Here is a 27,288-nt window from a genome sequence, read left to right as displayed (position 1 = left end):
AAATTATATCCCACTTTTGCAAACAACAATAAATACACAATGTCAGACAGATCAAATATAAATAGATAGATGTATTAAATAAAACAGCAGCATTAAAACTAGAAAAAAATCAGTCATAAAATATCTTCCAGAATAAAAGTTTTCAGCACCTGTGTAAAAACAGTGTTGGATCTCCCCAGGAAGAGACTTCCAGTACTGCTGTGCCTCCATTCTTCTACCTTCCAAGCTAATCATTCAAGTCTTTACAAATAGCAATGGTAGTGTTATCTGCTCAAGCATAGAAATTTATCAGTTGATCTCTTGAGAACATTCGGGTTCTTCAAAGAATTTATTATATTATTATCATCATCATCATTTCATTTCTATACTGCCCAATAGCTAAGGTTCTCTGGGTGGTTGACAACAACTCACAAATAAATAGAAACCACATTATCAACACTACACAACATCACATAATACAACATCATAATAAAAGTCTACAAGAAATTAACATTCAAAATTTAAAACAGTTTACACAGCTAAAAACAATTTCGATATGATACTAGACCTGTTAAAGACAGCTGACAGAATTGCCCCATCGTATGCCATTAAATGCCTGGAAGTAGAGGACAGTCTTGACCTGGTGCCAAAATGATGAGAGCGTTGACACCAGGCTGGCCTCAGTGGGGAGCTTGTTCCAGAATCAGGGGGCCACCACCGAGAAGGCCTCTTCCTTGTTGCCACCTTCCAAGCCTCCCTTGGAGGAGGAACTTGGAGGAAGACCCCAGATGTTGATCATAGTGACCACGTAGGTTCATTGACTTTGTACAATGAAGTATTAAGTTAAACACACACATAACCATGTCAGTTTCGCGATTTAAAAAGAAAGTAAGCTCGGACACAATTCGTCCACCAGAGAAGGCCTAGATTCCAGGTCTCACCCATCTATGTTTGGCTTCAAGAGCTAAGATCAGTTTGTAACAATTCACCGAGGCTCGAAGACAGCCGCAGTGGTGCATCAACCAGAAAATGGGGTTTGGATGCAGGACACCCAGCTTTAAAGTCTGGTTCAGCTACAGGTTCATCTAGGGAGCCCTGGGCAAGTCACAGCCTCAGGCAAGGCAGCCCTATTGCGTCAGAACACTCTGACATTTCCCAAGTTCTGCATTCACCACTCTCACTGCCAGTGGAGGCTGGTGGCTGCAATGCCAGGGGGCAGCGGGTGCTCACCTTGGACGGCTCCTTCAGAGTCCTGACTGAAACCCATAGCGGATTCACCGCCCCACTGATATCGGAGCCACCAGCCTCCGCTGCTCCCTCCAGCTTTTTCTCTTTTTAACTATTTCCCACCCATGGTAAATATTTTAGACCGGCTCCAGGGCTGGTCTAAAGGTTTCCTTGTGCTGGGGGTGTGGTGAGGGTCCAGGGGAGCTCTGGATATCTTGGATCCAGAGCCTTCCCGCTTTGGCCATGCCTAGGACCCCCTCCCATTTTCCTTCTCCAACATCGGAGTGGGAACTGCTACAGAAAGATCCATGGGGGCTGTGAAAGGGGGATCTGAGATCGGCTCTCCTACTCTGAGGTCAGAGCGCTGTCTCTGACCTCGGACAGGGGAATCCAATCTCTCCTCTGGCCCCTGGGATGCTGTCCCTCGGGCACAGGATTGCAGCCTAAACTTGCCTATTTTAAGGGATTTGTGGAGATACCAAAACACTCTGGAAGAACATAAATTATATATACATTTTTGGGATTGGCTGATGGGGGTATCAAATTCTTAGGGTACTTCCACATGACCCAGAAAGCTGAAATTTGGTACGTATGGCTCTTAATCCATGCAAGCTATTTAAATAAATAGAACAAGACACCCTAACCCCTGGAAAAATCTGGACTCTGGTCCATCTCTCCCTTAGGGTTCACTGTATAATATTAGGCAGTGTTCCTGCACAGAGCAAGCAAAACCACAGATGGGAGGAAACATTGCATTGTGCAAGTTCCATTTCCTTTGAAGGGGATTTCCAGTAGTGGCTGGAACACTTACGTATCTATGCTTGCAGGACACCAGATGAATTCTTCAGTAATTCATAAATAAAGGTTCCGTCCCAAAGTGTCTGCGACAGCGATTCAGATGTGCTGCAGCCCTAGGCAAGGTCCCAGAGCTGGCTGGCCCTTTGGATTTTTCTTTCCCCGCTACAGCTGACAAGATATGGGTGTAGTGAGGTTTTTACCCTATTCTAACGGTTGTCTCATGCATTCGTTTCATTTTCTCCTTCTTAGCATACATTTGAGGTAGACTGAAAGAGGAATTGGTCCAGGGCCCACCTCTGTGGCTAAGCACCAGACTGGCCTGTTTCCCTCAGTTTACCTGTCTATAAAATGGGAAAGAGGGAAATAACCTGAGCAGCAGGTTGCATCCTACTGGGTTTTTTCTCCCTTTTGTTGTGCTCAGCATGGCAGAGCCCCTAATCTTCTTTGGAGGGTGTGACTTCAGGTACGCCAGGTGTCCCCCACAAACTCCCACGGCATCCTCTAAATTTTTCTGTGATCATGTCAGAGAAGGATCGGGTTGGTAGCCATGAACAGCCCATCTCCCCAGACTCAGCTGCACGATGGAAACCAGCAAGGCTGTCTATCCAAAGGTCTTTTCAATGGGGGTCGGGGGGAGAAGAGCAGGATTTCTCCATGTTTTTGATGCCACCAAATTAGGTCTGTTCCATGTCGAGTTTTGTCCTTCCGTCCTTGTCCATCTTATTCCAGCTGGCCTGCTCCTGCAAAACAAAACAAAACAAAGCTGAGCAAAATTATTTTCCCATTTAGTTTAGGAGATGGGATCTATTAAAATTAAAGCCATATTTTTCATGCTGGGGACGTGGGGACACTGGGAAGAGCACTATGGGGCTGATACCGCAACCCCTTTGGGGCCAGACAGAAAGAGGCATTGAAGACATTCTTATAAGCTGCCCTGAGAGGGGATAAGGTGGGGTGTAGATACAATAATAAAAGGGGGGGGGAGTCTGTCCATCCACACCATAGTGCCAAGACTCTGAAACCTAGACATCTGAAACCTGGCATATATACTAAGGGGACCCTAGAATGTGCACCTCAGGGTGATTTTGTTTTAAAAATGCATCAATTAGTTTTAATTTATTTAAATGTGTCAGTGGTTGAAGTCTGCAGTAACATCTTCAGCCTCAGGGGCAGACTTTCTTAACCAGCACATACCTTTGTGGTGAGTAAATACAGTTGGAAGCCAGGGGAGATTAGGCCAAGGGACACAGTTATATGCCTGCCTCTGTCCCCATGCTGTGGGGCAGCCCAGCCCCTTAAGGGGGCTATGGGGTGCATTCATGGCACGGGACATGCCTAGGGTATGGCTTCACTCACATGGGGCGGGCACAGCTGTGTGAGTCTGCTTGAAGGCTTCACTGTATCGAACTAAGGGCTATTCCAACTGGTGCAAAGCCGGGTCTGTTGGCTAGTGTATAATGAATAAGCCCAGCAGCCCCTCCCAGCTTTAAAGGGTCAAGCAAGGCAGCCAGCATAGCTTCACCCATGTTCTTTCCGAGTCTGAGTACCTTGGGACTGGCAGGGCCTCATCCCTTCATCTGAAAAACACCCCATGTGGTGCAGTGGAGAAATGCTGGATTTAGACCCAGGAAATGGCAATTCTAATCCCTTCCTCAACCCATGAAACCCACTGGATGGACCTGGTCAAGCTGAGAACTCTCAGCCCAGCCTCTGCCCTGGGGTTATCATGAGGATTTTTTTAAAGTGGGATTATATTTGCCACTCTAATCTGGCGTGGGGGAAAGGCTAGTAATGTGCTGAACAATAAAGGGTTGAAAAATACAGCTGCAGGAGCGATCAGTGATTGGGAGCTGGGAGATCCAGGTTCTAGTCCCCACTCGGCCATGGAAGCTCACTGGGTGACTTTGGGCCAGTCACAGACTCTCACCCCAACCCACCTCACAGGGTTGTTGTTGTGAGGATAAAATGGAGAGGAGGGGGAGGAGAATGTAAGCCATCTTGGGTTCCTTGCAAGAGGAAAAAAGGCGGGACATAAATGCAATAAAACAAACAAATAAATAAAATAATAAAGTGAGTGTTGGTGAGAGGACAGTCTTAGGGAAGCCGTCTCCAACCTGGTGCCCTCCAGATGTGTGGAACTGCATCCCAGCCAGCTATGTCCAACACATCTGGAGAGCATCAGGTTGGAGACGGATGCCCTTGAGTGTGGCTGCTGCAGCTGCATTGAAGCCTCTAAACTGCTTGTAGAAACATGTTTCTACATTGGGTAACTGTGATAAGGTAAGTCAATGCATGCGTGGGTGGGTGGTTACAGCCAGAGAGTCACACTGCTTCAAAGATTGTGACTTGTACTGAAAGATCTCTATTGATCCGTGACCCTCCCACTGCAAGGATGTCCATGGTTTGAGGACCTGCTGCCCCTTACCTGGAAGCTATGCATTCAGGCAGCTGTCTTCCTCACTGACCAGCGGGACAGGAGGCTTTTGCACACCATAGTAAGCAGACCAGGCGATTTGCATGACCCACTCCTCATAGGAACTGACCGCTGTGTAAACACCTGGACGGACCACAGTCCCACAGCCATTTCCAAAGCTGGAGATGCCCGCCAAGAACCACATCCCATTGTGGTTGCAAACGAGCGGCTCCCCAATGCTTTCCTAGAAGTCCAAGAATGAAAAGATGATTCTCTCAGTGCAAGAGAAGCCAAAAGGGGAGGAGTGTGATGCCATCAAAACCAGATGCAAGATTTTAAATAGGGCACAGAAAATGATGTACTCTCAAATGACCAATATCCAGATTCCAACCCAAATGGGCTGTCTGGCCCTTCTTCAGGGGAAATATTTAACACTATAGTGGCTACTCATGAGTTGTACGTAGTTGTAAATATAGGATCAAGCCAAGTTCTGTATGAAAAGTCCCAATGATGACAGAGTTTTTCTCAGATGAACAACTACCAATGGTGCTCAATATAATGCTAGGTCTGGCTGGGAAGGTGAATTCTTTTGGTTCTAACAATGTGGGAGGCAATTCCTAGGTCCAAAGCATCATTTTGGAGCAGTTGGGGTTCCACTGGTTTAGAGCAGCCACCCTCAACCCAGGGCCCTCCAGATGTTTTGGACTTCAATTCTCATCAGCCCCAGCCAGCATGGTCAAATGGTCAGGAATGCTGGGAGTTGTAGTCCAATACATCTGGAAGGGTGGCATAGAGGAAGAATGGATCAGAGCCAAAACCCCTTGGTCCCATATCCTAGTCTTCAAGGGGAGTCCAACCATGGATTAGAACAGGGTAACCATCAGGACCCCTGCCTCTTATGGTTGAATCTGGGGTTCGTGAGTCTTGTTCACCTAGGAGATGGTATGTGAAGATGTTATGTGGGGGTGGGAGCAAGGAGACGTGACTGAAAGAATCAGTAAGTTCCTCAATGGGGCTTCATCAAGTATCAGAAACTACTGGCTGCTTCCAAATGTGAAGCTAGCAGTTGGAGAGAAAGCAGTTACTGTTGTTGAGCATTTCAGCACCATGTCAAATATGGACAGCTCCATGGGGCTTTGTTGTTGTTGTTCAGTCGTTCAGTCGTGTCCGACTCTTCTAGCCATGGGGCTAGAAAAGCTTTTTATGATGATGAATCTTGTTCTTATTTAGGCCAGCTAAGAGCGGTCTGTCTCTTTGCACGCTGGAAGGGCGAAAGGGGGCAGCATTGCGGGGATACTGAAGTACGCCATCTCTGGGTTTCCCTTTTTGCCCAGCACCCATGGAATGGGCAGGTGGTGGTACTGCCAAGTCTCCAAACACACACTTCAAAGCCAGCTGTCGCTTGTTCTGAAGTAGGACAGCTCTCTTCCCAAAATGAGTCAAGCTCAAAAAGCAATTCCACCCAAATGTTTGAAGGCAGAAATTATTGAGGAAAATGGCTTGTTTCAAACTCCATTCATAAACCGAGCCATATTTAGGTGAAGCTATTCCCCTCCCCCCGCCGCCCAACGTGAATGAAAAGTCCAAATCCAATGTATTTTAACAAAATCACTTCTCTCTTTCTTTTTTGGTGAACAGGGCAATCTCAAGTTGCAGTGCTCCTGTTTGTGGAAAAAGAGCCACAGCCCTGCGTGCGTTTAGTCCGCTGACATGATACTGCCCATGGGAACTGACCACTTGCATGAGCAGCTGTTTGTGGGGCCAGTCGGACAACGTCGTATCTGCACCAGCTCTCAGCCGGAGCACGCACCAGGATGTTTGCACCTGGCTGCAGGAGTGGTCCTGCCATGAGGCACTGTGAGGCTGCTAGCTTAAGGTCAGCTGAGTGGGAGACAAACAGATCAGACCCATGGAATTCTGCTGCGCAAGCCCCGCCAAAACTAACGAGCTGTGCCAGAAGATGTACTCCTGTGCACCTCTTGTTCGTTTCAGTGGCGTTTGTGCTGGGGAACATGAGAACAGCAGAAGCAACCTGAGTGCTTAGCAAAGAACTACTCGTTACACACTGTGTTGGGAAATCCAAAAACGTCGTCTAGTGTAATGCAAAAGGAAATGAGTGACTTTGTCTTTTGGGCCTAGCTCACTCCCGCCCTTGAGCGGAGGATGTGGCAGCTGAAGTACCGCCTGAAAGCAGCGTGCTGCGGTAAAGCGGCATGAATTCGGTTGCGGCAGCATGAAGCATTCTGCCATGAAGGGTTACTGCTGAGAACTGCAGTAAGATCCAACAGAGAACATCCTGGTGGATTGGGCCCCGTGTGCTATTTGGATGTTCAGCCTCAAGGACTGACCAATCTCGGGCCAGTCAGTTACAGGACCACAGTCCCACCCCTTCCCACATATTTGCTTGAAACGGCCCCTAAGCTGAAAGGTAGAGTGACCCCTTACCTCACAGCGCATGGTGCTTTTATAGGGTGTGGCACACACCATCTCAGAGGTGATGGGGATCTCACTCCCAGGATTGCTGATCTTGTCATAGATGCAGTTACAGTTCTTGGAGCCAACGAGTTTTACCTCCACGCCACGCAGAGAACTCGGCGGCTTAAGCCCATCTAGATAGAGATGGAAAGATGGTGTTGATTAAGGGGAGTTACTCCATGTCCTGCTGTGAATCCCACCTCCTTAAGACCCTGGCACTTTCTCTCACCCCCTAATCTCCCTCCCTGCTCCATAGCATCAGCAACTTCCACAACTGGAGACAGACTGCTGGGTGGTGTGAAATTGGGGCGAGATATTTGTTTGTGCTTGGAACTGGCTAAGCCACCAGGGTTAGAGCTTGGGGGTATGTACCTCCCAAGTAAAGCTGTCTAGCAATCCTGAAGCAGGGAGGAAGGGAAGGAGAAAGCGGCCGACTTCTCTTGAATCCATACAGATTGGCTCCCTCACTTCAGCGACCTAAAGTTATTTGCTCTCCGGAGACCACATTCCTACAACCAGGGGTAGGCACCGTGGTGTCTCCAGATGTTTTGGCCCATAATGCCTGACCATTGGCTGTGCTGGCTGTGCTGATGGGAGTTGTAGTCCAAAACATCTGGAGGGCACCAGGTTGCCTACCTCTGCCTTGGACTATGGAGCAGGGATTGGAGACCCTGGGGCCAGATCTACCCCCTCGAAGAGCAACTGCTGCTTTTTCCCCACCCTAAGTCTCTGTCTCCGAGGCAAGAGAACTGCATGGAGGGAACGGTTGTTCTGATGACAAGACTTGTTGGCAAGTCCACCTTCAGGAGTGGAGGGGTGCGTCTTGCCCCCCACCTGCATTTCCTCCTCACAGCAGCCCCACAGTAGGCCTGGTTGCTGGCCAGGCTAAGACCATGGCCTAGTTGCCCCTGAGGTGGCAAATATGTGCCTGGGCTGAACCACTTGGGATGGCAGGTGGGGGCCGACGGGATCCAATGCTCTTCCAGGTAAGGCAATCTCACTACCCTTGCAGTGAGAAGGGTTCTAGCCTAGCCTCCCCGCTCCCCGCCTGCATATGCTGATTTTCTTTTTGGAGGGAGCTTCTGTGGGTGGGGGGAGGGTTCAAATCATGTAAGCTCCCATAATCAGCCTGAAGTGGTAGACCCCAGATACAGACATAACTAGGCCCAAGATGAGATTGGATGTGGTGTTGCTTGGTCACAAAGTGCTCAGTTTCCTGATGCGGCCCAGTACAATTGACCCGCAGCTGGTAAGCATGGGCAGGAGATAGATCAAGATCTACTGGTCGATCACTGGATGATTTATAGCAGATCGTCAAATGTTTCTACGCTCCTAATTATTTAACAGTAGCAATAACACAAAGGCTTTTCCTTTCTTCTTTCACATTAAGCCATCAGAATTCCTAATCTGTCGTCAATCCAAGGTAGATCGGTACTTGTATATACAAGTCACCCCAGTATATGGTTCATGGAGTGTAATTAGCTCCGCCCCTTGGGCCACCATTTTCCATCTGACTCCACTTCTTCCCACCACCATTTTGCACCTGGCTCTGCTTGGAGGATCTCCAAGTTCTACTAAAAAGCCAAAGGAGATCCCACAAGCCTGAAATCCACCCACACCTGCCCCAGAAGAGAAATTCGACATACTCCTCCTCCCATGCCCCAGCCTACCAATCCTCCGTCCACGGGTCCAGCAGGTGGAGCCAAATGGGAACTGGTGTGTGGCGTATGGGGTGCAGATGGTGCGGATGTTGTTGCCGAACACCACGGGATGGGCCAGCTTAGCCATGGCGATGTCGTAACCCTCCGTCATGTTGACATAGGCGCCGTGAAGGACAATACTCTGGAGAGTTCTTTTCTCTTGCCACTTTTGCTCCCCTCCTTCCAGCTGCTCACCCAGCAGAACCTCCCAGCCCTCAGTTTCCTGGCGCCTGCAAAATGTGACACAGAAGGAATGATGCAAAAAGAGGAAGGAAGGAAGGAAGGAAGGAAGGAAGGAAGGAAGGAAGGAGCAAATACGTGCAAATAGGCACAATTTGAATCATGCACTGTGGATGCAAAACTTGGCTTTTGCTTGCATTCATTTGGCCTATATCCCGCCTTTCCACCAAGAAATGGCGCTCAAGGTGGGCAACAACAGTAAGACCAAGATTAAATCAAAAACTAAAAGAAAACAATCATGAAAACAAAGCAATGAACAACACAATTAAAAGCACAACGATAAAAGAAACAAACAGCAGCTAACCCAACAGGGGCTCTTTTAGCAAGAGACCAGCTTATGTATCAAAGGCCTGCCTGAATAAAAACTTATTTGCCTGCTGGAGGATGACCACAAGGGAGCTCAGTTAAAGTCTCACTTCCCTTGTTCTGCACCCGCCTGGAATGTGTTGTGCCTTTTGGTTAGCAGACCTGCCATGCCTTTAACAGCTGTGGGTCAGGCAGAAATTCAACCACTGAAGCTTTTCTCCATGTGGGGATGGAGAAAGCCTCCCCTGTTGGCATTCTGCCTACTGTTGCATGCCTCATTCTCCCACCCAGAGGTTGCAAGGGAAGCCCCACCCATCCATCCTCGACTCACCCAATGAAGCACTGTGCAGCTGTCACAATCCAGTCCTCAGCAATTAAGGTGCCTCCGCAGACATGCTGCCCCTCGTACTGCAGGCTCACGTACCAGGGCCAGAGTCCATCAGCCCCATGGCCAGCCATGTCCTGCTTCATCACCCCACATCCTGGAAACCAGTACAGAATGTCAAATGGTTCCAATTCCCATCACTTCTACATAGTGAACAAGAAGCATCCCTCCACCCCAAATTAGGACAAGAACCAAGACCCATCAAGCTTCCAATGGGGAGAAGGAATTTGCCCCCTGCCCCTCTGTCTGTTCATCCTTCCCCTCTGATTGGTGTAACCGGGGACTGGAATTGCTAGAAGTGAACATGGGGGAGAATCATAGAATCATAGGGTTGGAAGAAGCCTACAAAACCATCGAGTCCTGCTCAATGAGAGGAATGCTTAATTTCTAAAATAAGAGGTTCCAGGGTCCAAGCCTTCCTGGAAAGTTGATTATATCTTAGGGATCATTAGGAAAGAAAACAAAACTGTCAATATCATGATGCCTTTATACCAGGAGTGTTGAACGTCAGGCCCGTGGGCCAAATCTGGCCTGCGTGGAATCCTCATCTGGCCCTCTAGGGTTCCCCAGATGGCCCTGCCTCCTGGCACCCAACTGCCAATTGTTTGGTGGCTTCCTGGCTTTTGCACAGTTTCCCCCTCATTCTAAAAGGCTGAAACGCCTCTCCTAAAGCTTTGTTCCTGGCAGTAAGAGCTTTCAGCTAAAATATGCTGGCATTGGCTCCACCCCTTTTGCCTAAGGCCCTGCCCCTTTTGCCTTCAGGACCAGAGAAGCTCTGTGGCCCCTGAGAGTTTCTTTGCAGTTCAGCCGTCAGGCTGAAAGAGGTTCAATACCCCTGCTTTACACAAATCTATGGTGCGACCATAGGGCTGTGGGGAAGGCAGTATTAAAGATGAGGAAATCGTGGAGCGGGAAACTTGTTTTGGATAGGTAGGCCGCAAAATAAAGCATCCACAATATTCCTAGCGAAATAACCATACCTGTGCATAAGTACTTGTCGGTGGTACTGGGCCAGGGTCCAATTTGATCAGCAAAGGTGGCCTCTTCAACATGACGCTGGATCCAGCTGGCATAGGACTTTGTCTCGGTCAGGATGGTGGGTCCGTAGAATTTGCCACAGCCCATGGCGAAACTCATAATCCCCGCCTGGAACCATTGACCATTCTCCAGGCAAACCAGAGGGCCACCAGAATCACCCTGCAGTGGGAAGAGGGGCTTTGAATGACAGGCCCATATGCTGTTTTGTGAATATGCCAGCTGCTGCTGACCTTTCCTTTGGTAAGCAGATTGCTAGTCAATAGTCCAGGATAGTAGCTGGTAGATGTTGCATCAATGGGAGTGAATAGTTAAGTGGAGATGGTTCCCTGATAGCGGGGAATATTTCTGAGTTTTTGAATGAGATACCTTCTCCAAGCTCTGATGGGTAACACTTATGAATCGGAGAGGGAAGGGGCAGAGGTGTGAGCGTGTGAGACAGCACAGCTGGAAGTTTGGAAGAGAAAGAGGGGACCTGATGTGCAGTCGCATCTCTGCCACCTTGAGGAAGTGTCGATTTGCCTCCACTTATATCCTCCTTGTGCATTGTAAATAGACTTAGTATTACAAAGGCAGCACAAGTCTCCGCTGCTCTGTCCTCTAAAGAAAACTAAGTCTAGCCCCTGAAACGTCCTTGTTGCTTGGCTAGTGGGACCACACATGAGATGCGGGGGGGGGGGGAGGAACAGGGTCAAAATTCTAACCCAAGAGAACCAGATCTTGTAACTTTCTGCGCTGCGTTCCGGTACACCGGGCCGTGCGTTCTATGGTCCTCAAGACGCAAATGTCAGTTTCAAAAACCCTCTGCATGCAGTCAGTTCAGAGTGAGCGCTCTGTCCCCTGCCTGGCAGCCTGCTGTGCAGGAAGGCAGAGAGAGAGGAAAGAGAGTGGCAGAAAGAGAAAAAGGACGGCCCACCCATTTTTGGCTCTTGTGCTGCCCACTGATGGCTTCAGCGCTGCTCATAGATGACCCACGAGGAATGCGTCTCTCGACAGAAAAGAGGTTGCCCATCCCGGTCTACACACTGACCTGAGAGCAAAACCCCCAAATCCATTAGGACTAATTTCTGCCTAGACGTGCATGGGATTGCACCACTATACCCATTTCCCCTTCTGACTGTTTTGTGTTTTGCCTGTGCCAGCCAGGCAGGGATGGGGAGGAGCTATGCAGAGCCCCCAAAGTGTCAGCTTTTCACCACCAGAGACCTTGCTCACCTGCCCTGTGGATTCTAAGGTTTCACCACGCACTGGCCACACACTTCCAGTCTCAAATATGCATCCATAAGGGCTAGAAACTTGCTTGAAAAACCAGCGCTTTCCTCTGATCCAGCAAGGCGGGTGCCTGTACTCCCAGGAAGAGGCGCCAGTCCCACCCACCCCTTCTTGGACAGTTTCACTCCCATCTTCCACTGACCTTGCAAGGACCCCTCTTGCGGTCGGGAGTCATGGCACAGACCATGCCAGGCAGGGCAGGGTTGACGATTCTCCTGTCCCGTAGGTTGCTGTAGATGCAATTGCAGGTGTCAATGGTCAACAGGTCCATGGGCATCTCCTGGAGGGTCATGGGCTTTGGCAGGCTGACTGGAAGGGAGGAGAGGTGGAGATGAAACACACAGACCCACCAGCAGACTGACAAAGAGACTTATGCAGGGCCTCCCATGGCCTCTTACCCAGAGAACTGTCCAGGCCTACACCTCCCTAGCTACAGCGACACTGCAGCACCACATGCTCCCAGGCTATTTCCGATGGCCCACCAGCTCCCACTCTAATCCCATCTCCTGCCAGAGTAGAGGAGAGAAGCCAAAAGTATAGGCAGGCCACTCCTGCCCTAGCCTGGCCCCATACTGGACTGCAGCCTCTGAGCGTGACCTTTTGCCGGCTTATTGCCTCCTCCCATATGTACCTCACTGGTCCTTTTCTGAGAGCCCCTGCCAAAGGATGTGAGGCAGGTGGCTACCAAGAAGAGGGCCTTTTCTGCTGTGGCACCCCAGTTGTGGAAAGAGTTTCCCAGAGAGGCTCGCCTGGCGCCTACATTGTGCTCTTTCCAGGGCCAGGTGAAGACCTTTCTATTGCTGGTGTGGGAATACTGGGGGTTGCAGCACTTTTTTCTGTGTAAGTATGCATAAGATTCCGTCTCTAGTTGTTTCCTTCTTTACTAAACTAAAGAAATACCCCATGTGAATGCTTAACCCTTTCCTTGGACAGAAGATGCTCCAGCCTCTTCATCGTTTTGGCTGCCCCCTGATCATTTTATCCTGCAGGTCCCTCACAAGTGCCCTAAATCAGATACCCAAGGTCTACTGAAACCGCCATCTGGATTACAAACATGGGAAGCTGTCAGACCACCGGCCCATCTAAGCCAGCATGATCTACTCTGACTGGCAGCCACTCCCCAGGTCTCAAGGGCTCTTCACCTCACCTCCTGCATGATCCTTTTAACTGGAGATGCCGGGATTTGAATTTGGGACCTTCTGCAAGCAACCGCTCAGCTAGAGAAGTGCCCACCCATTGCTCCCCTCTAACCAGGGGGCTTTTCTTTCTCATTCACCATTCATGGCAATGTCTCCCCAGCCGCTCAGCCAGCACTGGGTCCCAAAGGCAAACTGGTGGTCAGCGTAAGGCAGGCAGATGGGTGAGATATCCCGGCTGTTGCTGACGGGCTCGGAGAGGCGCACCAGAGCAATGTCGCTGCCTTTCTTGAATTCAGTGTAGTCCTCGTGGGGGATGATCTTGGAGAGTTTCCGTTCCAACCCCCTTATCTGCCCGCCTGTCAGTTTCACCCGGCCCAGTATCACTGTCCAGTCTGCAGGGCAGATTTTTTCCCCAACCCTGGAGGGGAAAAACATGAAAAAGAGAGAGAATTTTTCCTCCTTCTATACAAATTAGAATATCTGAGGGCAAGACATGCCCTGTAGCAGGGGTGGGCGACTTGCAGTCCTCCAGATGTTTTGGCTACAACTCCCATTAGCCCTAGCCAATATAGCCAATGGTGAGGGATCATGGGAGTTGCAGGCCAAAAGATCTGGAGGGCAGAATAAAAACATCTTTCAGGCACTTGAGAACTGTCTTTCTCTCTCTTGTTTCGTGACGTACCAGTGCCTTTCCTTCTTGCTGTTTCTTCAAAACATCTGGAGGGCCACAATTGCCCACCCCTGCCCTAGAATCTACTAAGTATGAACCAGCTGAGCACGGACCCTTGCTAGGTATGTCGGACCTTCATCAGCTCAGCCCCCTGGACTTTGGTTCATTTCCCATGAGCTGGCCCAACTCGATCTGCATGGAGTTGGGCCAGTTCACAGATTTTCTGTGTCTTCTAAAATTTGCGTAAATAGAAATACGCGCAAATTGCAGCCACACTTTGTGCAAATTATGCTTATTGTGGCCACAAGTTGCACAAATTTCTATGTACAATTTTTTTAAAAAAAGAAAACGTTCCTGGATTTCAGGAAAAAAACTGTGGCTCGGCTCACAAATGCAAGCTGGGTTGGGGGAGCTGCAGAAATCTGGCAATCCCCGAAAGGGCTGGATTTCCCAGTGATGGACATCCCCACTGCTGGCCTGCTTGTTCCTCAAGCCAATGTAGGGCTCCTCTTTCCACCCATTCATGGGACCCTTTGTCTCCCAACCCTCCACACAGATGAGGGACAGGAGGGAATGGGATCTGGGAGGGACACCTGGGAAGTGGTGCTGTGCTAAGATCTGGTTCCTGAAAGGAATGGGAAGGGGCATTCCGTCTTCACTCACTCAAAAAAGCAGTGGGCAGCAGTCAGGATCCACTGGTCATTGATGAGGCTGCCGCCACAGAGGTGCTTTCCCTGGTGTTGGAGGCTGACTTGCCATGGCCACTCACTGCGCTTGGCATTCATTCCTCCCGCCATCCGGGCAATAATGGGATTTTGATGACCACATGCTTGTGCTGGAGAGAGGGACAGAGAGACAGTCGGGATTAAAAAACACCGATCACATACAAATAGCTGTTCTGAGGCTATCTCTGCGGCTATTACAGTGCAATCCTACAGATGCTAATTTGGACGCAAGCCCCACTTTATTCAGTGGGGCCTACTCCTTCATACAGCTTTCCCCAACATGGGGTCCTTCCAATGTGTTGGAGTACAACTTCCATCATTCCCCTGGCTGGGGGATGATGGTAGTTGTAGTCCAATCCATCTGGAGGGCCCCAGGCTGGGGAAGCTTGCTTTAATAAGGGCGCAATCCTATGCCCATCCAGACAGAAAAAAGGCCTACAACTCCCAGCATGCCCCAGCCATCGCTGGCTGGGGCATGCTGGGAGTTGTAGGCCTTTTCTTCTGTCTAGACAGGCGTAGAATTGTGGCTTTAGTGTGTTTAGAATTGCAACCTTAAACTGGTTTTATCATCACTCCCTCTTTCATGAGAACTTTGTTTATGTGAGGGGGGCCTACATTTTCCTAACAAAGAAGGATCAGCCTCCTCAGCAAACTACAGTTCCTAGGAAACCAGGATACTGGAAACAGGTACATGCTTGCAGGACAGATTTGCTCTTGCTGCAGGGTTTATAATCCATCTGTTCTGTAAAGGCACACCCAGTTACAGGTTCTGGTACCACCTTGGCAGCTGCCTCTCTAGGCAATGATGAATGGGCTGCGTGCTGTCACACAGTGGTGCCGCAGAGCCGGGGCTCGCAGGGCTGCAGCCCCGGCACTTTCTTTATGAACAGGGACACTGACATCATCGCCCATCTCACTTAGACCTCCCTATTCTCTGAGTTTAGCTGCAATCCTCACAGTAGCTGGAGGGGAAATGGATTTCCCCACCCGCAATATACTGTTGCCGGCTGTAATGCAAAATATCTGGGGGTGGCTTGGTCTTGAATGGGCACTTAAGACCCCTTTGCTTACCAAAGGCCTGCTCGTGGTGCAGTTCAAACTGGCAGAACTGGCATTGGCATGGATCAACACAGCTGCCTGAATGTATGGAGTCTTCTTCGGTTCATGGCTATGGGCACTTTCACGATGAGCAGCGGTACTTCAACATTTACTATTACACCACCGCTGATATTTTTCAGCTTCAACAGTTACGTATACTGGCTAAGACATTTCGCTCAGGAGCATTTTTTTAATGGGAAGATATAACAGTCTCAGGGCACGTACCTGGTGCAGATGATCCTTGATGAAGACCTAGGCAAAAGAGAAAAAACGGTTGAGAAAGTTTAAGTTCCCCCATATGTCCAACAACTACCCATTACACGAAGCCAGCAAGAATGTAGATGCTGGCTGCAGAAGCACCGGATCACGTTGTGAATATACTGGCATATTTGGGGTGCAGGGGGAACCCCTTTAGGTGGAATTCTTTTAAAATGCAGCTTCCTGGTTCTCATGATTCGTGGTGTTCATTTTAATTTCCTCACAAGTCACCATGCTTGACCAGAAAGCCTCAGGACTAGTTCATATGTGTCTGTGTATCGTTTGATTTCTCTACACTTGAAGGCTGGCGGCTGAATGAATAAATTCACTCCACTGAAAATGGAGTAAATTGCATGCAAAGCAATATTAAGCCAAGCCCCCCCTCCCGCCCCCGTGGTGCTTATCTCTTCAGTTACCCAATTCAGATATATAAGGCATGAGGAACAACATGTATGTATGAGGTACACAGTCAGAGGGGCTACACATTTTTACAACAGGCAGTTTCCTTTCCAGCATCTTGCAATGTCACCAGATGCCAGTGATTTCACAACACTGATTCACCCCATGGACTTTTAGATTTGGGCTGCATTTGCTTCAGTTGCCCCCTTAAGCTGCACACTTTGAATAGCCACATTTAATCTGCAGCAGTTAAAAAAGCAGCAACATTTATTGCTATGCCATGGAAAGCTTTCCCATGTAATCCAGCTGCTGTTAAAAGTGACAAGAGCAAACCAGAGCAGTCTGTTTATTTTCCCCACCTCCCAGCAGAGGGTTAGATTACGACATGCTGAAGTCCTAAACTATGCCAAGCTTAAGCGGCCCTGTGGCATCACCCCCACCCCCAGCCCAAATTGTTATTCTAACGGAAAGGACAATGAAAATAGAAAGAATAAAACTTTTATCTGTACATATATATTTGGCAAAGGTGGAATGAAAAACGAATAGCCTAACTATCTTGCAATAAGCCTATTTGCATTAGCTTTAAATGAAAATATATTATGATTTCTTACTTTGCATTTATGAAATTTTTCAAAGTACGGAAACACAAGCGTTTGACACAGCTCAGTGCAACTGAACTGGAGAAGCCACACAACCTGCTTTATGTCTGTTTGTATATCACACCAAATGTAAGACATTTTCTGCCATAATTTTTGGGACGGCAAAGTTGTGGAGGATGCCATCAGATGACAGGTCTGATGGCAGTTCATCAGTTGAGTCAGTTTGGTACCTGAGACGCCCTTCAGGCTGTGAAACCCTAAACTGTAGCTTACTCAGCTTGTGCTTAAATCCGGTCCTGCCCCCTCTGTCCACATTGGCAACCTGACCTTAGATCACCTTATCATTACGCCAGGTCCGATGTAACTCTGCCCCTGGAAAGATATTCTCCTGGGCACTCTCGGCCACAGCGAGGCCAGATCAACGCGCCTCCCTTGCTTTGCTGAAGAGAGCAGATTCTTCTGCCCCTTGCCAGTTCAGCCAAGGCTGAGGCACCGACTGCACATGCTTGGTGAGCTGGGGGCCATCTAGCCAGGCTGAAGCCCTTCCTCCAACTGGATGCCCTCCAGGACTGCAGCTCCCATCATCCCCAGCCAGCATGGCCGTTGGGGAAGGCTGCCCTAGATATCCTTCCAGGGCTGGTGGGACCTCTGAAATGGCTTCCACCATAGCTGTTCCTCCTTCTTTCCCCACTTTGCTACTGCCACAAAGCAAGCAGTTGAGGTATGAGCCTAGTTTGGACATCAGAACTTTTGAAGATCCAGGGGCATGTGGCTGGTTGGGTGATGACAGTTGTTCCCGCCCATCCAAAAGTACACCCTTTCCTGGCCCCTTGTTGCTTTTTTGCACAATCAGGAAATCCTGGTAAACAGTGCTCTCTAGCAAACAGTGAATCAGTGCCTATCCCCCCAGATCAGCCACCTGAAGCAACATTTTACACAGACAAAGCTTTCTCAGCAAAGAGGAAACTGCTATCCTATTCCTGTCATCTCCAGAATGGGCTGCGATTGTTTGCCACATACACAAGGTCAACATCCTTCATCCGGATCACTACCACATCCCGGTTTTCAAAGCTGGTCTTACACACATAGTAAAATGAGGTGGTTGGTTATACAGCCTCCTGAAATGGTAGAGTCGATTGGACTGCTTCTGGCTGCCGGTGTGGGGTGGGGGTGCCACTGTTTGAACACTGTCCCAGATGAAAAGACAGAGCTCCCTGCAGGTTAAAAATCTAGCACATGAAGGAAAGAGGTTCTATCTGGCCCAGTCCACACCTGGAGGAGCTTCTTTTCTCTTTGCAAGGTGTTTTAAAGACATGACTCCCCGCCACTCTCTTTTTTGCATTTTTCCATGCCACTGCAAATCATCAGTTGTGACTGAAGAACCCCTGATTTGGTATGATCTGGGGCGGGTGCAAATGAATGGAAGAATGTATTTTATTTGAGGTGAGAAATTAATTGGCTGGCTTTGCCTTCCGTGAAATTCAGATAAATCTGAGTAATCGTTTCAAAATGTGCATATGTAGCTATACATTAACATATGCAGATTTGTGTCCTGTAAGCCTGGGCCCCGAATCTTTTAAGTACCTAGCAATGCTCCTGTAACCTGAAGTGGAATATTTAATAGTCTACCACCTCAGGGATCTGCCTGACTCTTTTAGCTTGAGAGGTGACTGGGCAAAAAACCCTTCGGTGGGCCCCCTCATATGTTGATGGCCCCCCTGAGGTTTACCTGGCAGTGGCAGCATGGCTGGGAGCTGCTATTTTAATATTCCACCATGCCATGGAGTGCCCATCGTAGTATCACTACAGGACATTGGGGAAATCAAAATGGCTGGCTGATGTGGAGGCCGCAAGGCAGTTGCCAGTGCTAGGGAGCCCTCACAAGGCCCTGGGGCCCCAGCATTTGCCCTAGGATGTCAGATGCTGGTGCTGGGCCTGATTATAATCATTCCCCATTTTGTACTAAGATTCCCCAACTGAAACTGACCTAGGGCGAGGAGAACCACAAAAAGCAGAGTAAGCCTTTCTCCTCTGTCAATACTTTGCCTGCCTGATGTTCTTTCAGAGGTGTGCCAGACATTTACTCAAAACTGAGAGAAAGGAAAGAAAAGAATAGAAAAGCAACCGCCCTGTTCCTTATCGCAAAATGGAACAAGCTATAATGTACCAGTTCATCGTAATTAGCCTTGGTGCAGGAGGCCAGACAGCTGGCGCCCTCGGCCGCACCCTGTGGCTGTCCTGTTCGCGGGAACAAAATCCTGGAATTGCTACCAGTCCCGTGCAAGAACATTTTGCCACACTGGGCGGGAAAAAAAGAATAATCAAGGAACCCTTTCCTGAGGGCCTGAGCTACGCAACTCTCAACTCCAGGGGCTAAAATGTGAAAAAGCAGAAAGCCTAAAAGCCCTTCCTTCTAATGCCGGATCCAGATAGGGAGAAACGATGAGGAAAGGCACTCTGCATGTGTTTGGGAACGGCTTTTTTATTAGCAGTTCACACATTGCTGGTCTGATCTCTGGTATTTAAAACTGGTTGTACAGCTAAACCATGTGGCGGGGAGAGCCTTCTTGGCTGCATGACCTTTTCCAGGAAGGAAGGCTGAACTCTCTTAAAACACCAGGTGGGGTCACATTCTTTTGGCACAAAGCCACAGGTTGACCGTTTGGGTTTCCCCTCATCCTCAGATGTCTTCTAACAAGGGCTTCAGGGGGGAAAAGAGATTGGTGAAGCTCATATATAGGAAGAAGAGATTAGGTAATCTGCCCTACATCTTGGATAAATTGGCTATCTTGATTTTCCTGATAGAAGTTCTGTGCTGTTAATGATTGCATGGCAGGCTGAAATTCAACAGGGACAGACACCCACACCACATCTTTGTGTGTGTGGGGACTGCACCTGTTGAATTTGTGCCTATTACAGAGCTGTTTATGGCATAATGTGTCTATCTTCTGCGTCAATAATAGCCAGTACAAAATGCTGTGGGATGGGGTGATTCCAGCTTGTCCCCATATACACCATCCAATCAGCCCCTAAGCAGGAGAAAACCCTATTCGTGGAAAGTTTTATACCTGGGCGAAGCTCCATGCTATCCAGTATTGGGCAGGATCCAGACTAAGTTAGTGGCACATTGAAATCCGTGTGAAAAGTCAGCCATGACTAACCTCAGTCCCATTGATTTCAGTGGGAAACTAAATGCGACTAACTTGGTCTGGATCCAACCTAAAGTGTCTAGAATCGAGGCACCACCGCCCCCGACAAATTCAACAGGACAGTATGGAGGGCCATCATTGTGCCTCCATGCTAGGAAAAGCTTTATCTGTTGAATTTCTGCATGTCAGGCAGATGTTGAAGGCACAGCAGGCCCAATGAGGAGGAAGAATAGCCACCATCATTAGTCCCACCCAATGGCTGAGATGGCAAAACTTTGGATACAATGCAGGAATGCTAAAGGAATTCAACAGGAATCTGTTGAATTACACAGTTGAGACTGACACAGGAAGAGACCTCCTAGAACAAGAAGGTGCAGTGCAGGCTGCTGCAGTCCCTCCACCACGCGGCCCGGCCTTTGTCTTCCCACTCTCTTAGGGCTTAATGCTTTTGACTCCAGTGTATGAATCAGAGGAAGGCAATCTCTCCCCCCCCCCCGCCATCACCGTTCCCATTGCATCAGCTCCGTTACAATGCAATGATGAGAGGAAGTGATTCCTTCAAACAGCTCAGCCTCCCCCAACTTGGTGCTCTCCAGATGTGTCAGACTACAACTCCTGCTGGCTGGGGATGATGGGAGTTGCACCAGGTTGGGGAAGGCTGCAACCAGTGCTGAATTCCCCCCAATGAGAGACACTGCAGTTTTGACCTAAATGCCTCCACTGGCACCTCTTCCGTACACTGCTGATCCTGTTCGAAAGACTACATGTTATCCTGTTGCAGGTTGTTCCCACCCAGCCCCAGTGGCCATAGCCAAATTCACAACTCCAACAGCCAAGGCATAGCTTTGCCACTTAATTTTGGCTGGTTCATGCTGGTGTTGGGCCTTCAGACTTTTTCTGTAACAGCCTGGAACCTAGGACTTCTCCACACTGGGCTTTTTATCCCACAACGTTACTGGGGCTTCTGCTTCCAGATTCTCTGCAGGATTACAACCAGCTCCTTTACACGGGTGGACATGTGGTTTGAATTGAGGAAAGTCCTTCCTCTTCAAGTTCTATATGTTTCTATATGTTTCATTTACAGCCACTAGATGGTGCTGTGATAATCGCGCTTTGCTGTCATTACACACAGCTGCTAGAACGGATTACTGTCCCTTGTCGCTTTATCTCCAATCTTTTTGAAAGCAGGATAAAGGGGGAAAGTGCAGGAGACGTCCTGGAGGTTGATGACGTCATGTAAAGGACCTACAAACTGCCATGAGTGGCCAGTCATGAGTGTGCAATAAATCGCTCCTGTAGAAATGCTCCTAGTCTCTGATACCAGACATCAGCTGAGACTGGCTTGCGTTATACTCAAGGGTTGCCAGAGGATAAGAACATCACTGATCACATGCGCAGTGCATTTCCCTCATCTCTGTAGCCGTAGCTATTCCAGACATAAGCGACACATCTTCCGAGTTTGAGCCCCAGAACCTCTCATCTGTCCATATAACATTCTCTCCCCACTTCCTGGCAATCTAGCTATCATCTAGCTATCTCAAATGTCTCTCTGTCCATCCCTTGTCCATCACATCTTGTCCATCCTTTGTCCATCCATCCAGTCTATATTTTGCCCATCATATGCCGGCCTGTCTATCTGCTTCCAAAGGGGTACAGTTGTCTTAGTTTAGTGCAGCAACAAACAAATCCCCAAGGCATCTTGTGATACTTTAGAAGACCAACATGTTTACTGTGGCAGCAGAAGCTTTCATGGACTAGAACTGACTTCTCTGTCTATCTGTCTAGCTTCCATCCTTGCTTTTGTCATTGCCCTGCTGTGCCCTGCCACTCTTCTTCCATCCATTCATTCTTGAAGAGTTGGAGGCACATCTCCACCGATCCCTACAAAACTATGTGTCCAACCATGGATCCATCCTCACTCAACCACCCACTTGCACATAGACTGTGCCAAGGTACTCACCCATAAGGACCAGCAGCAAAAGCGTTCTGATGCTTGCAAATCTTCTCGCCTGTCCTCTCATCCTTGCAGATCGTCTTCTCGTCTCTGCCTGCTCCCTGCAGCTCATGAGTTTTATATACATCCCAGGGCCCAAAGCAGGAGGAGGCACTCTGGGTCACCCCGCCTCACCACACCTCATCAATCTTGCACAATGTGGCATTTTTCTGAATGTGTAAGTAAGAAGCACAGTTAGTCATCTTGAGTTCTATGGAACTCTGCATGCTTTTGTAGGTATTGATAACATTGGTCCTGCTGACCTGGCAGAAAGGCAAAATTTAATGTAAGGCAGCATCTTCCTTGACACTTTAATGGTGGATTAAGACAGGCCTTTTTTGCATGGAGCATGGGAGGAGATAGAAGAGGGACTAGGAAGACAAATCTTTCTGCACACACATTTTTAATTTCTTCTCCTCCTCCTCCTCCTCCTCCTCCTCCTCCTCCTCCTCCTTCTTCTTCTTCCAAACAAAAGGAGTTTTCTCTGACCATTCAAACGCACAGTAAAAAATGGTTTGGATTAACAATCTACATTAACCCTCTTTTGTCAAATCCCAGATGTGGATTAGCGATGGCCAGTGGGTGCCACAAGATTCTTGGTTGTTCATGCATTCAGGCAGGGATGCTCAAATAGCTGTCCACCAGCCAGATCCAGCCCACCAGATTTATGGTGAAAAAGCTTGCCCACAATTTATTTCATTAGCAAAATAAAAACTATTTCCAAGTTATAGGAAGTAGGATATTACACAATTTCAGATTGCTCATTCATTCACAGAATTATATCCCATCTCATCATTAAAATGTCTGAGGAGGCTTACAAAAGCTATAATGAAACATTGGATTACACCCAGATTAGGTATAAGAAGAGCCCTGCTGGATCAGACCAAGGGTCCATCTAGTCCAGCATTCTGTTCACACAGTGGCCAACCAGCTGTCGACCAGGAATGCACAAGCAGGGCATGAGAGCAACAGCACCCTCCCACCCATGTTCCCCAGAAACTGGGGTACATAGGCTCACTGCCTCTGGTACTGGAGGGAGCACATCACCATCAAGACCAGTAGCCATTGATAGCCTTTTCCTCCATGAATTTGTCTAGCCCCCTTTTAAAGCCATCCAAACTGGTGGCCATCACGACATCCTGTGGTAGTGAATTCCATAGTTTAACTATGTGCTGTGTGAAGAAGTCCTTCCTTTCATCTGTCCTGAATTTTCCACCAATCAGCTTCATAGGATGATCCAGGGTTCTAGTATTTTGAGAGTGGGAGAAAAATGTTTCCCTATCCACTTTCTCCACATTGTGCATAATTTTGTAGACCTCTTTCATTTCTCCCCTTATCCTTTTTTCCAAGCTATACAATCCCAGCTGTTGTAACCTTCTCTCATACTTAGAGTAGACCCACTGAAAACAATGAGATGTAAGTTAGTGAAGGTGCCAGGCACACAGAATTAGGGAAGGTATTCCAGAAATGGGGTGCCACCACAGAAAAGACCCATTACTCCTTCCCTCCCAGCTGAAACTCAGAAAATCCCAGATGTTGCATGTACCATCTGTGTATCATGCAAATGTGTATGATTTGCATATAATGCTCCACAGAGCCTATGCTCCATCACTGGTGAAGCCCTTACTGCTTGATGGCTCCAGCTTTGCCATGGTGCCTACCTACTTGGGAGGGGGTTAGTTTGTGTAGCAAAATACACTTCCAGATAACGGAGAAGGGCCCAGAGAAGCGTGGTGATGAAGCTGCAGGCAGTGGCTGACAAAACTGCCCAGATGCCACAGAGAGGAGCAGGGCTGGCCTGACATTTTGCTGGCTAAGGTGGAGCAGCAAATGGTGCCCCCCCCACATGACAAGGCCAGCCAGGTTATTTTGACACCTGAGGCAAAAAAAAATCCCACAAGCGCCTCTCTTTCTCTCCCTGGAAGTAAAAATTCAGTAAGAACACATGGAGGGAGCAATCCTATGGCCGCCAGTCAGCGGCTAGACGGCCATAGGATATCTGGTTTTCTAGGAACTGACCTTCCCCCCCTTCCGTGCTGCCAGAGAGGAGTGTGGAGCGGCCAAATCGGGGCATTCCAGGGGGCGTTCCAGGGCGGGGAAGGCGGAAATGCCGATACGACACATCCTATGTGTCGTCCAGCAGCATCCTCCCCTGCTCCGATCCCCTCCATGCTTCTCCTGCCCTGCACTGGATAGGCGGTCGCCCCTGAGTTCAGAGGCGGATGCCTATCCCCATAGGATTGCGCCCTAAATAACCAACAATTTCCTGCCCTTTCATGTCACCCCAAATCATTTCACTCTGCCTAATGGTAGGGCCAGTGGAGGGGAAGGCACAGTTCTGTCTGGCTGTCATTGGCCAAAGAGCTCAGACAATGTAGCTCCCTGGCTACCATTGGCTGAGATGCTTGGAATATAAAGAAAGGTAGGACATGCCACAGGGTAGAAGCCTCTTAGGAAGGCAGGAGCGAGCTAAGTAAAGATGGTGGGGGAGGAAATGAGGGCTGCGACTTCAGAGAGGGAGTTGTTCAGAGGAATGACAGGAAGAGGAGAAGACCACATGGAGGAGACTGTGCGGTAAAGGAAGAAGGGAATGGGCAGAAAGAAGGGCTGAAGGTGGTCCAGACCAGAAGTATCACACTGTGATTTCAAAGGAGGAGTCAGTTTTTTTAGCTGAAGGGCTTTCATTCTAGTAGTTTTGGTAATATAAAACTAGGGTGCTTCTAGACCAGGGGGGGGGCAACTTGTAGCCCTCCAGATGTTTTGGCCTACAACTCTCATAGCTCTCACCATTGGCTATGCTGGCTAGGGCAGATGGCCAAACATCTGCAGGGCCACAAGATGTCCACTCCTGGTCTAGGCAGATGGCTCTTAGCGCTACTGAACAAAAGACATCGTGCAGCTATTTTGTCTTTCCCTCCTTAGTGGATTTTCTGTGGTAAGAAAAAAGATGGAAGAAGCAGTGGGAAAACGCCAGAGGGTTACAAATGGAAGACAATGTTGTTGCCTAGACACACCCCACCCTACCCCACCCCATAAAAATGTGATGAACGAGGCAGGGTGATTGCACAATAAAAGCCTAGTCTGGAAGTCTCAAGGGACCAGGTTTCCTAAACTGTGGGTCATGAACCTCATCCGCTGGGATAGTCAATTCCAGAGCATATCAGGACTCAAAGTCAGGCCCCAAATGATATTCATCATCAGCATCTAACACGTAAGATAACACACATATAGTCACATGTGTGAGGAACGCTGCACCGTTACGTAAAGACCTCTCCCATCTGATTTATGCATGTCACTTTCTTTCTCATACGTGCCAGTTGCGTGCGTATTAGAGCTCCCCCTTCCCCTCAGGGGGACACAGGGAGCATGGTTCCTGCTGAACTGGAATTCTGGCTGCCAGCCTAGACGGTATCGTGGCTTCACCCATCCAGTTGAGTTTGAGTGATGGTTGTCTGATAAAGAAGCTTGACTGGCATTCGTGGAGGGAGAGGGAGGAAACTCACGTGCCCAATATGATGAGGCCTGGGTGAATCGTTCCCCGGGTGCAAGGGAGCCAAGGGAAGCGCTTGCCTTGGCTTGCGGAGCTGCTGGGCATTCTTCATCACTGCCTGGGTGAGGAGTGGCCAAATTCCAAAGGCCACAGTCATTGACGCCGTTGAGAGAATGAGACCCGTTTCTGGTGCTCTTAGCATCAATGGAGTCACTTCAGACTTCTGTTTTAGTGCCGATGGGGTAATTCTGGAATAAAACAGAGAACATTCAGCTCTGGACTTCAGCACTTGGAAGATCCTGCCTGGAGGTGTCAGCCCAATGTCAGCTCAGCCAAACCATGTTATTACTCCAGGAGATGGGGGGACGGGAGGATTTCATGGTTGCTAATTTTAACTGGAGCCCACCGACCAAATATTGGTTCCTCTCAAATGTGCCATGCAGGGGCAAGGTGCCTGAACATGTGGTGGCAACACAGCTGCAGGTATTCCTAGGAGAAACTGATTGCCTGGTTCCATTTTAGTCCGGCTCCCAACGTTGTTTGGTACTGGGGCCTCCTTGGTTGTGCTGGTGGACAATCTGCTCTGGGACATAGATGGGGGCAGTGTAACCTTGATGGATCTCCACCATTGCCTGGACCTCAGAGACTTTCAATACCATCAGTCATTGTATCTTTTGAAGTCGCCTTGCTGGGACGGGTGTGGGCAGTGCCGGCTCCGGGTTTTTGAAGGCGCTTCAGTTGGACACTGTCAAGGAGGCCCCTATGTCAGTGAGCCCACCTTCCCACCGCCACGGTCACCAGTTGCTCTTACTCCTCTTGCTTGCTTGATAGGCAGAGAGGCATTGAGCAAGCAGGCACTGGTGGCATCTGCTCCTCCTTCTCATCACCACCATTGTCTGGCCCAGAGTGAGAGGCAGGTGAATAAGCAGGATGCAGTGTTGAGCAGGAACAGCAAGTCCAGGGGGCTTTTGTCAGTGGGCCCCTGCTGGGGTGTGGGTCCTTGGCAGCTGCCCGACCATGCTGACCCTTGACGCTGGGGAGGGGGCGCTGTATTACAGGGGCTTTAGTCATTCCTGAAGGGTAGATTCAATAAGGTGATGCTGGGGGAAGCTGCTCCGCTTCTGGTGGGTGAGGTGCTGCAGGAGTCCGTCTTGTCCCCCTGAAGCTGATTGGTGGGAGATTCAGGACAGATAAAAGGAAGTACTTCTTCACAGTGCATAGTTAAATTATGGCATTCACTTCCGCAAGATGTAGTGATGGCCACCAACTGGGATGGCTTTCAAAGGTAGATAGATGATCGGTACATAGATATATGGTTCCGGCCCAGCCTATCTCAAGGAGCGCCTCCAGTAGCACCAGACAGGCCGCTCAACAAGATCAGCCTCGGATGGCCTTCTCTCTGACCCATCAGCCAGGACAGCTAGGCTGGTGAGGACAAGGGAGATGGCCTTCTCTGTGGTGGCCCTCACTCTGTGGAACTCCCTCCCTAGGGAACTCTACCCCCTCTTTAATGAGCTTCCACCACACATTGAAAACATGGTTATTCAGGCAGGCATTTGGGGTGGGTTAGGGTATTTTTAAATAATGTTTTCATGTATAATTTTACTGTTTTACGTTGTACATCACCCAGAGTGGCCAGGTGACCAGCCAGATGGGTGATTAAGAAATTTAATTAATTAATAAAACAGACAGACAGACAGACAGACATATACATTAAAGGCTTTAAAAGGGGATTGGACAAATTCAAGGAGGATAAGGCTATCAATGGCTACTAATCCTGATGGCTATTTGCTACCTCCAGCATCAGAGGCAGTATGCCTATGTACACCAGTTGCTGGGGAACATGGGCAGCAGGGTGCTGTTGCGTTTGTCTCCTGCTTGTGGGTTTCCTGTGGGCAGCTAGTTGGCCACTGTGTGAACAGAATGCTGGACTAGATG

At 48.9% G+C, this 27,288-nt stretch overlaps 1 protein-coding gene across 1 annotated transcript; it reads right to left on the bottom strand.

The window, feature by feature from the left end:
• PRSS53 (serine protease 53) lies at window positions 1-25,507 on the bottom strand. Its single transcript, XM_084807783.1, is given in 13 exon segments — window positions 1-2,744; window positions 4,430-4,661; window positions 6,863-7,026; window positions 8,563-8,822; window positions 9,470-9,620; window positions 10,504-10,720; window positions 11,973-12,139; window positions 13,107-13,387; window positions 14,303-14,474; window positions 15,688-15,714; window positions 21,828-21,963; window positions 21,965-22,123; window positions 25,364-25,507. Coding segments are annotated over 12 exon segments (2,103 nt in total). The 3' UTR covers window positions 1-2,744; window positions 4,430-4,436.
• Between the last annotated feature and the right edge of the window lie 1,781 nt (window positions 25,508-27,288).

The sequence above is a fragment of the Heloderma suspectum genome, chromosome 6 (assembly GCF_057233095.1).
Source record: "Heloderma suspectum isolate Gila_16-S chromosome 6, 16-S_ref, whole genome shotgun sequence".
NCBI lineage: Eukaryota > Metazoa > Chordata > Lepidosauria > Squamata > Helodermatidae > Heloderma > Heloderma suspectum.
The sequence above is the reverse complement of the archived record's forward strand: the minus strand, read 5'-3'. Positions and strand labels throughout refer to the sequence as shown.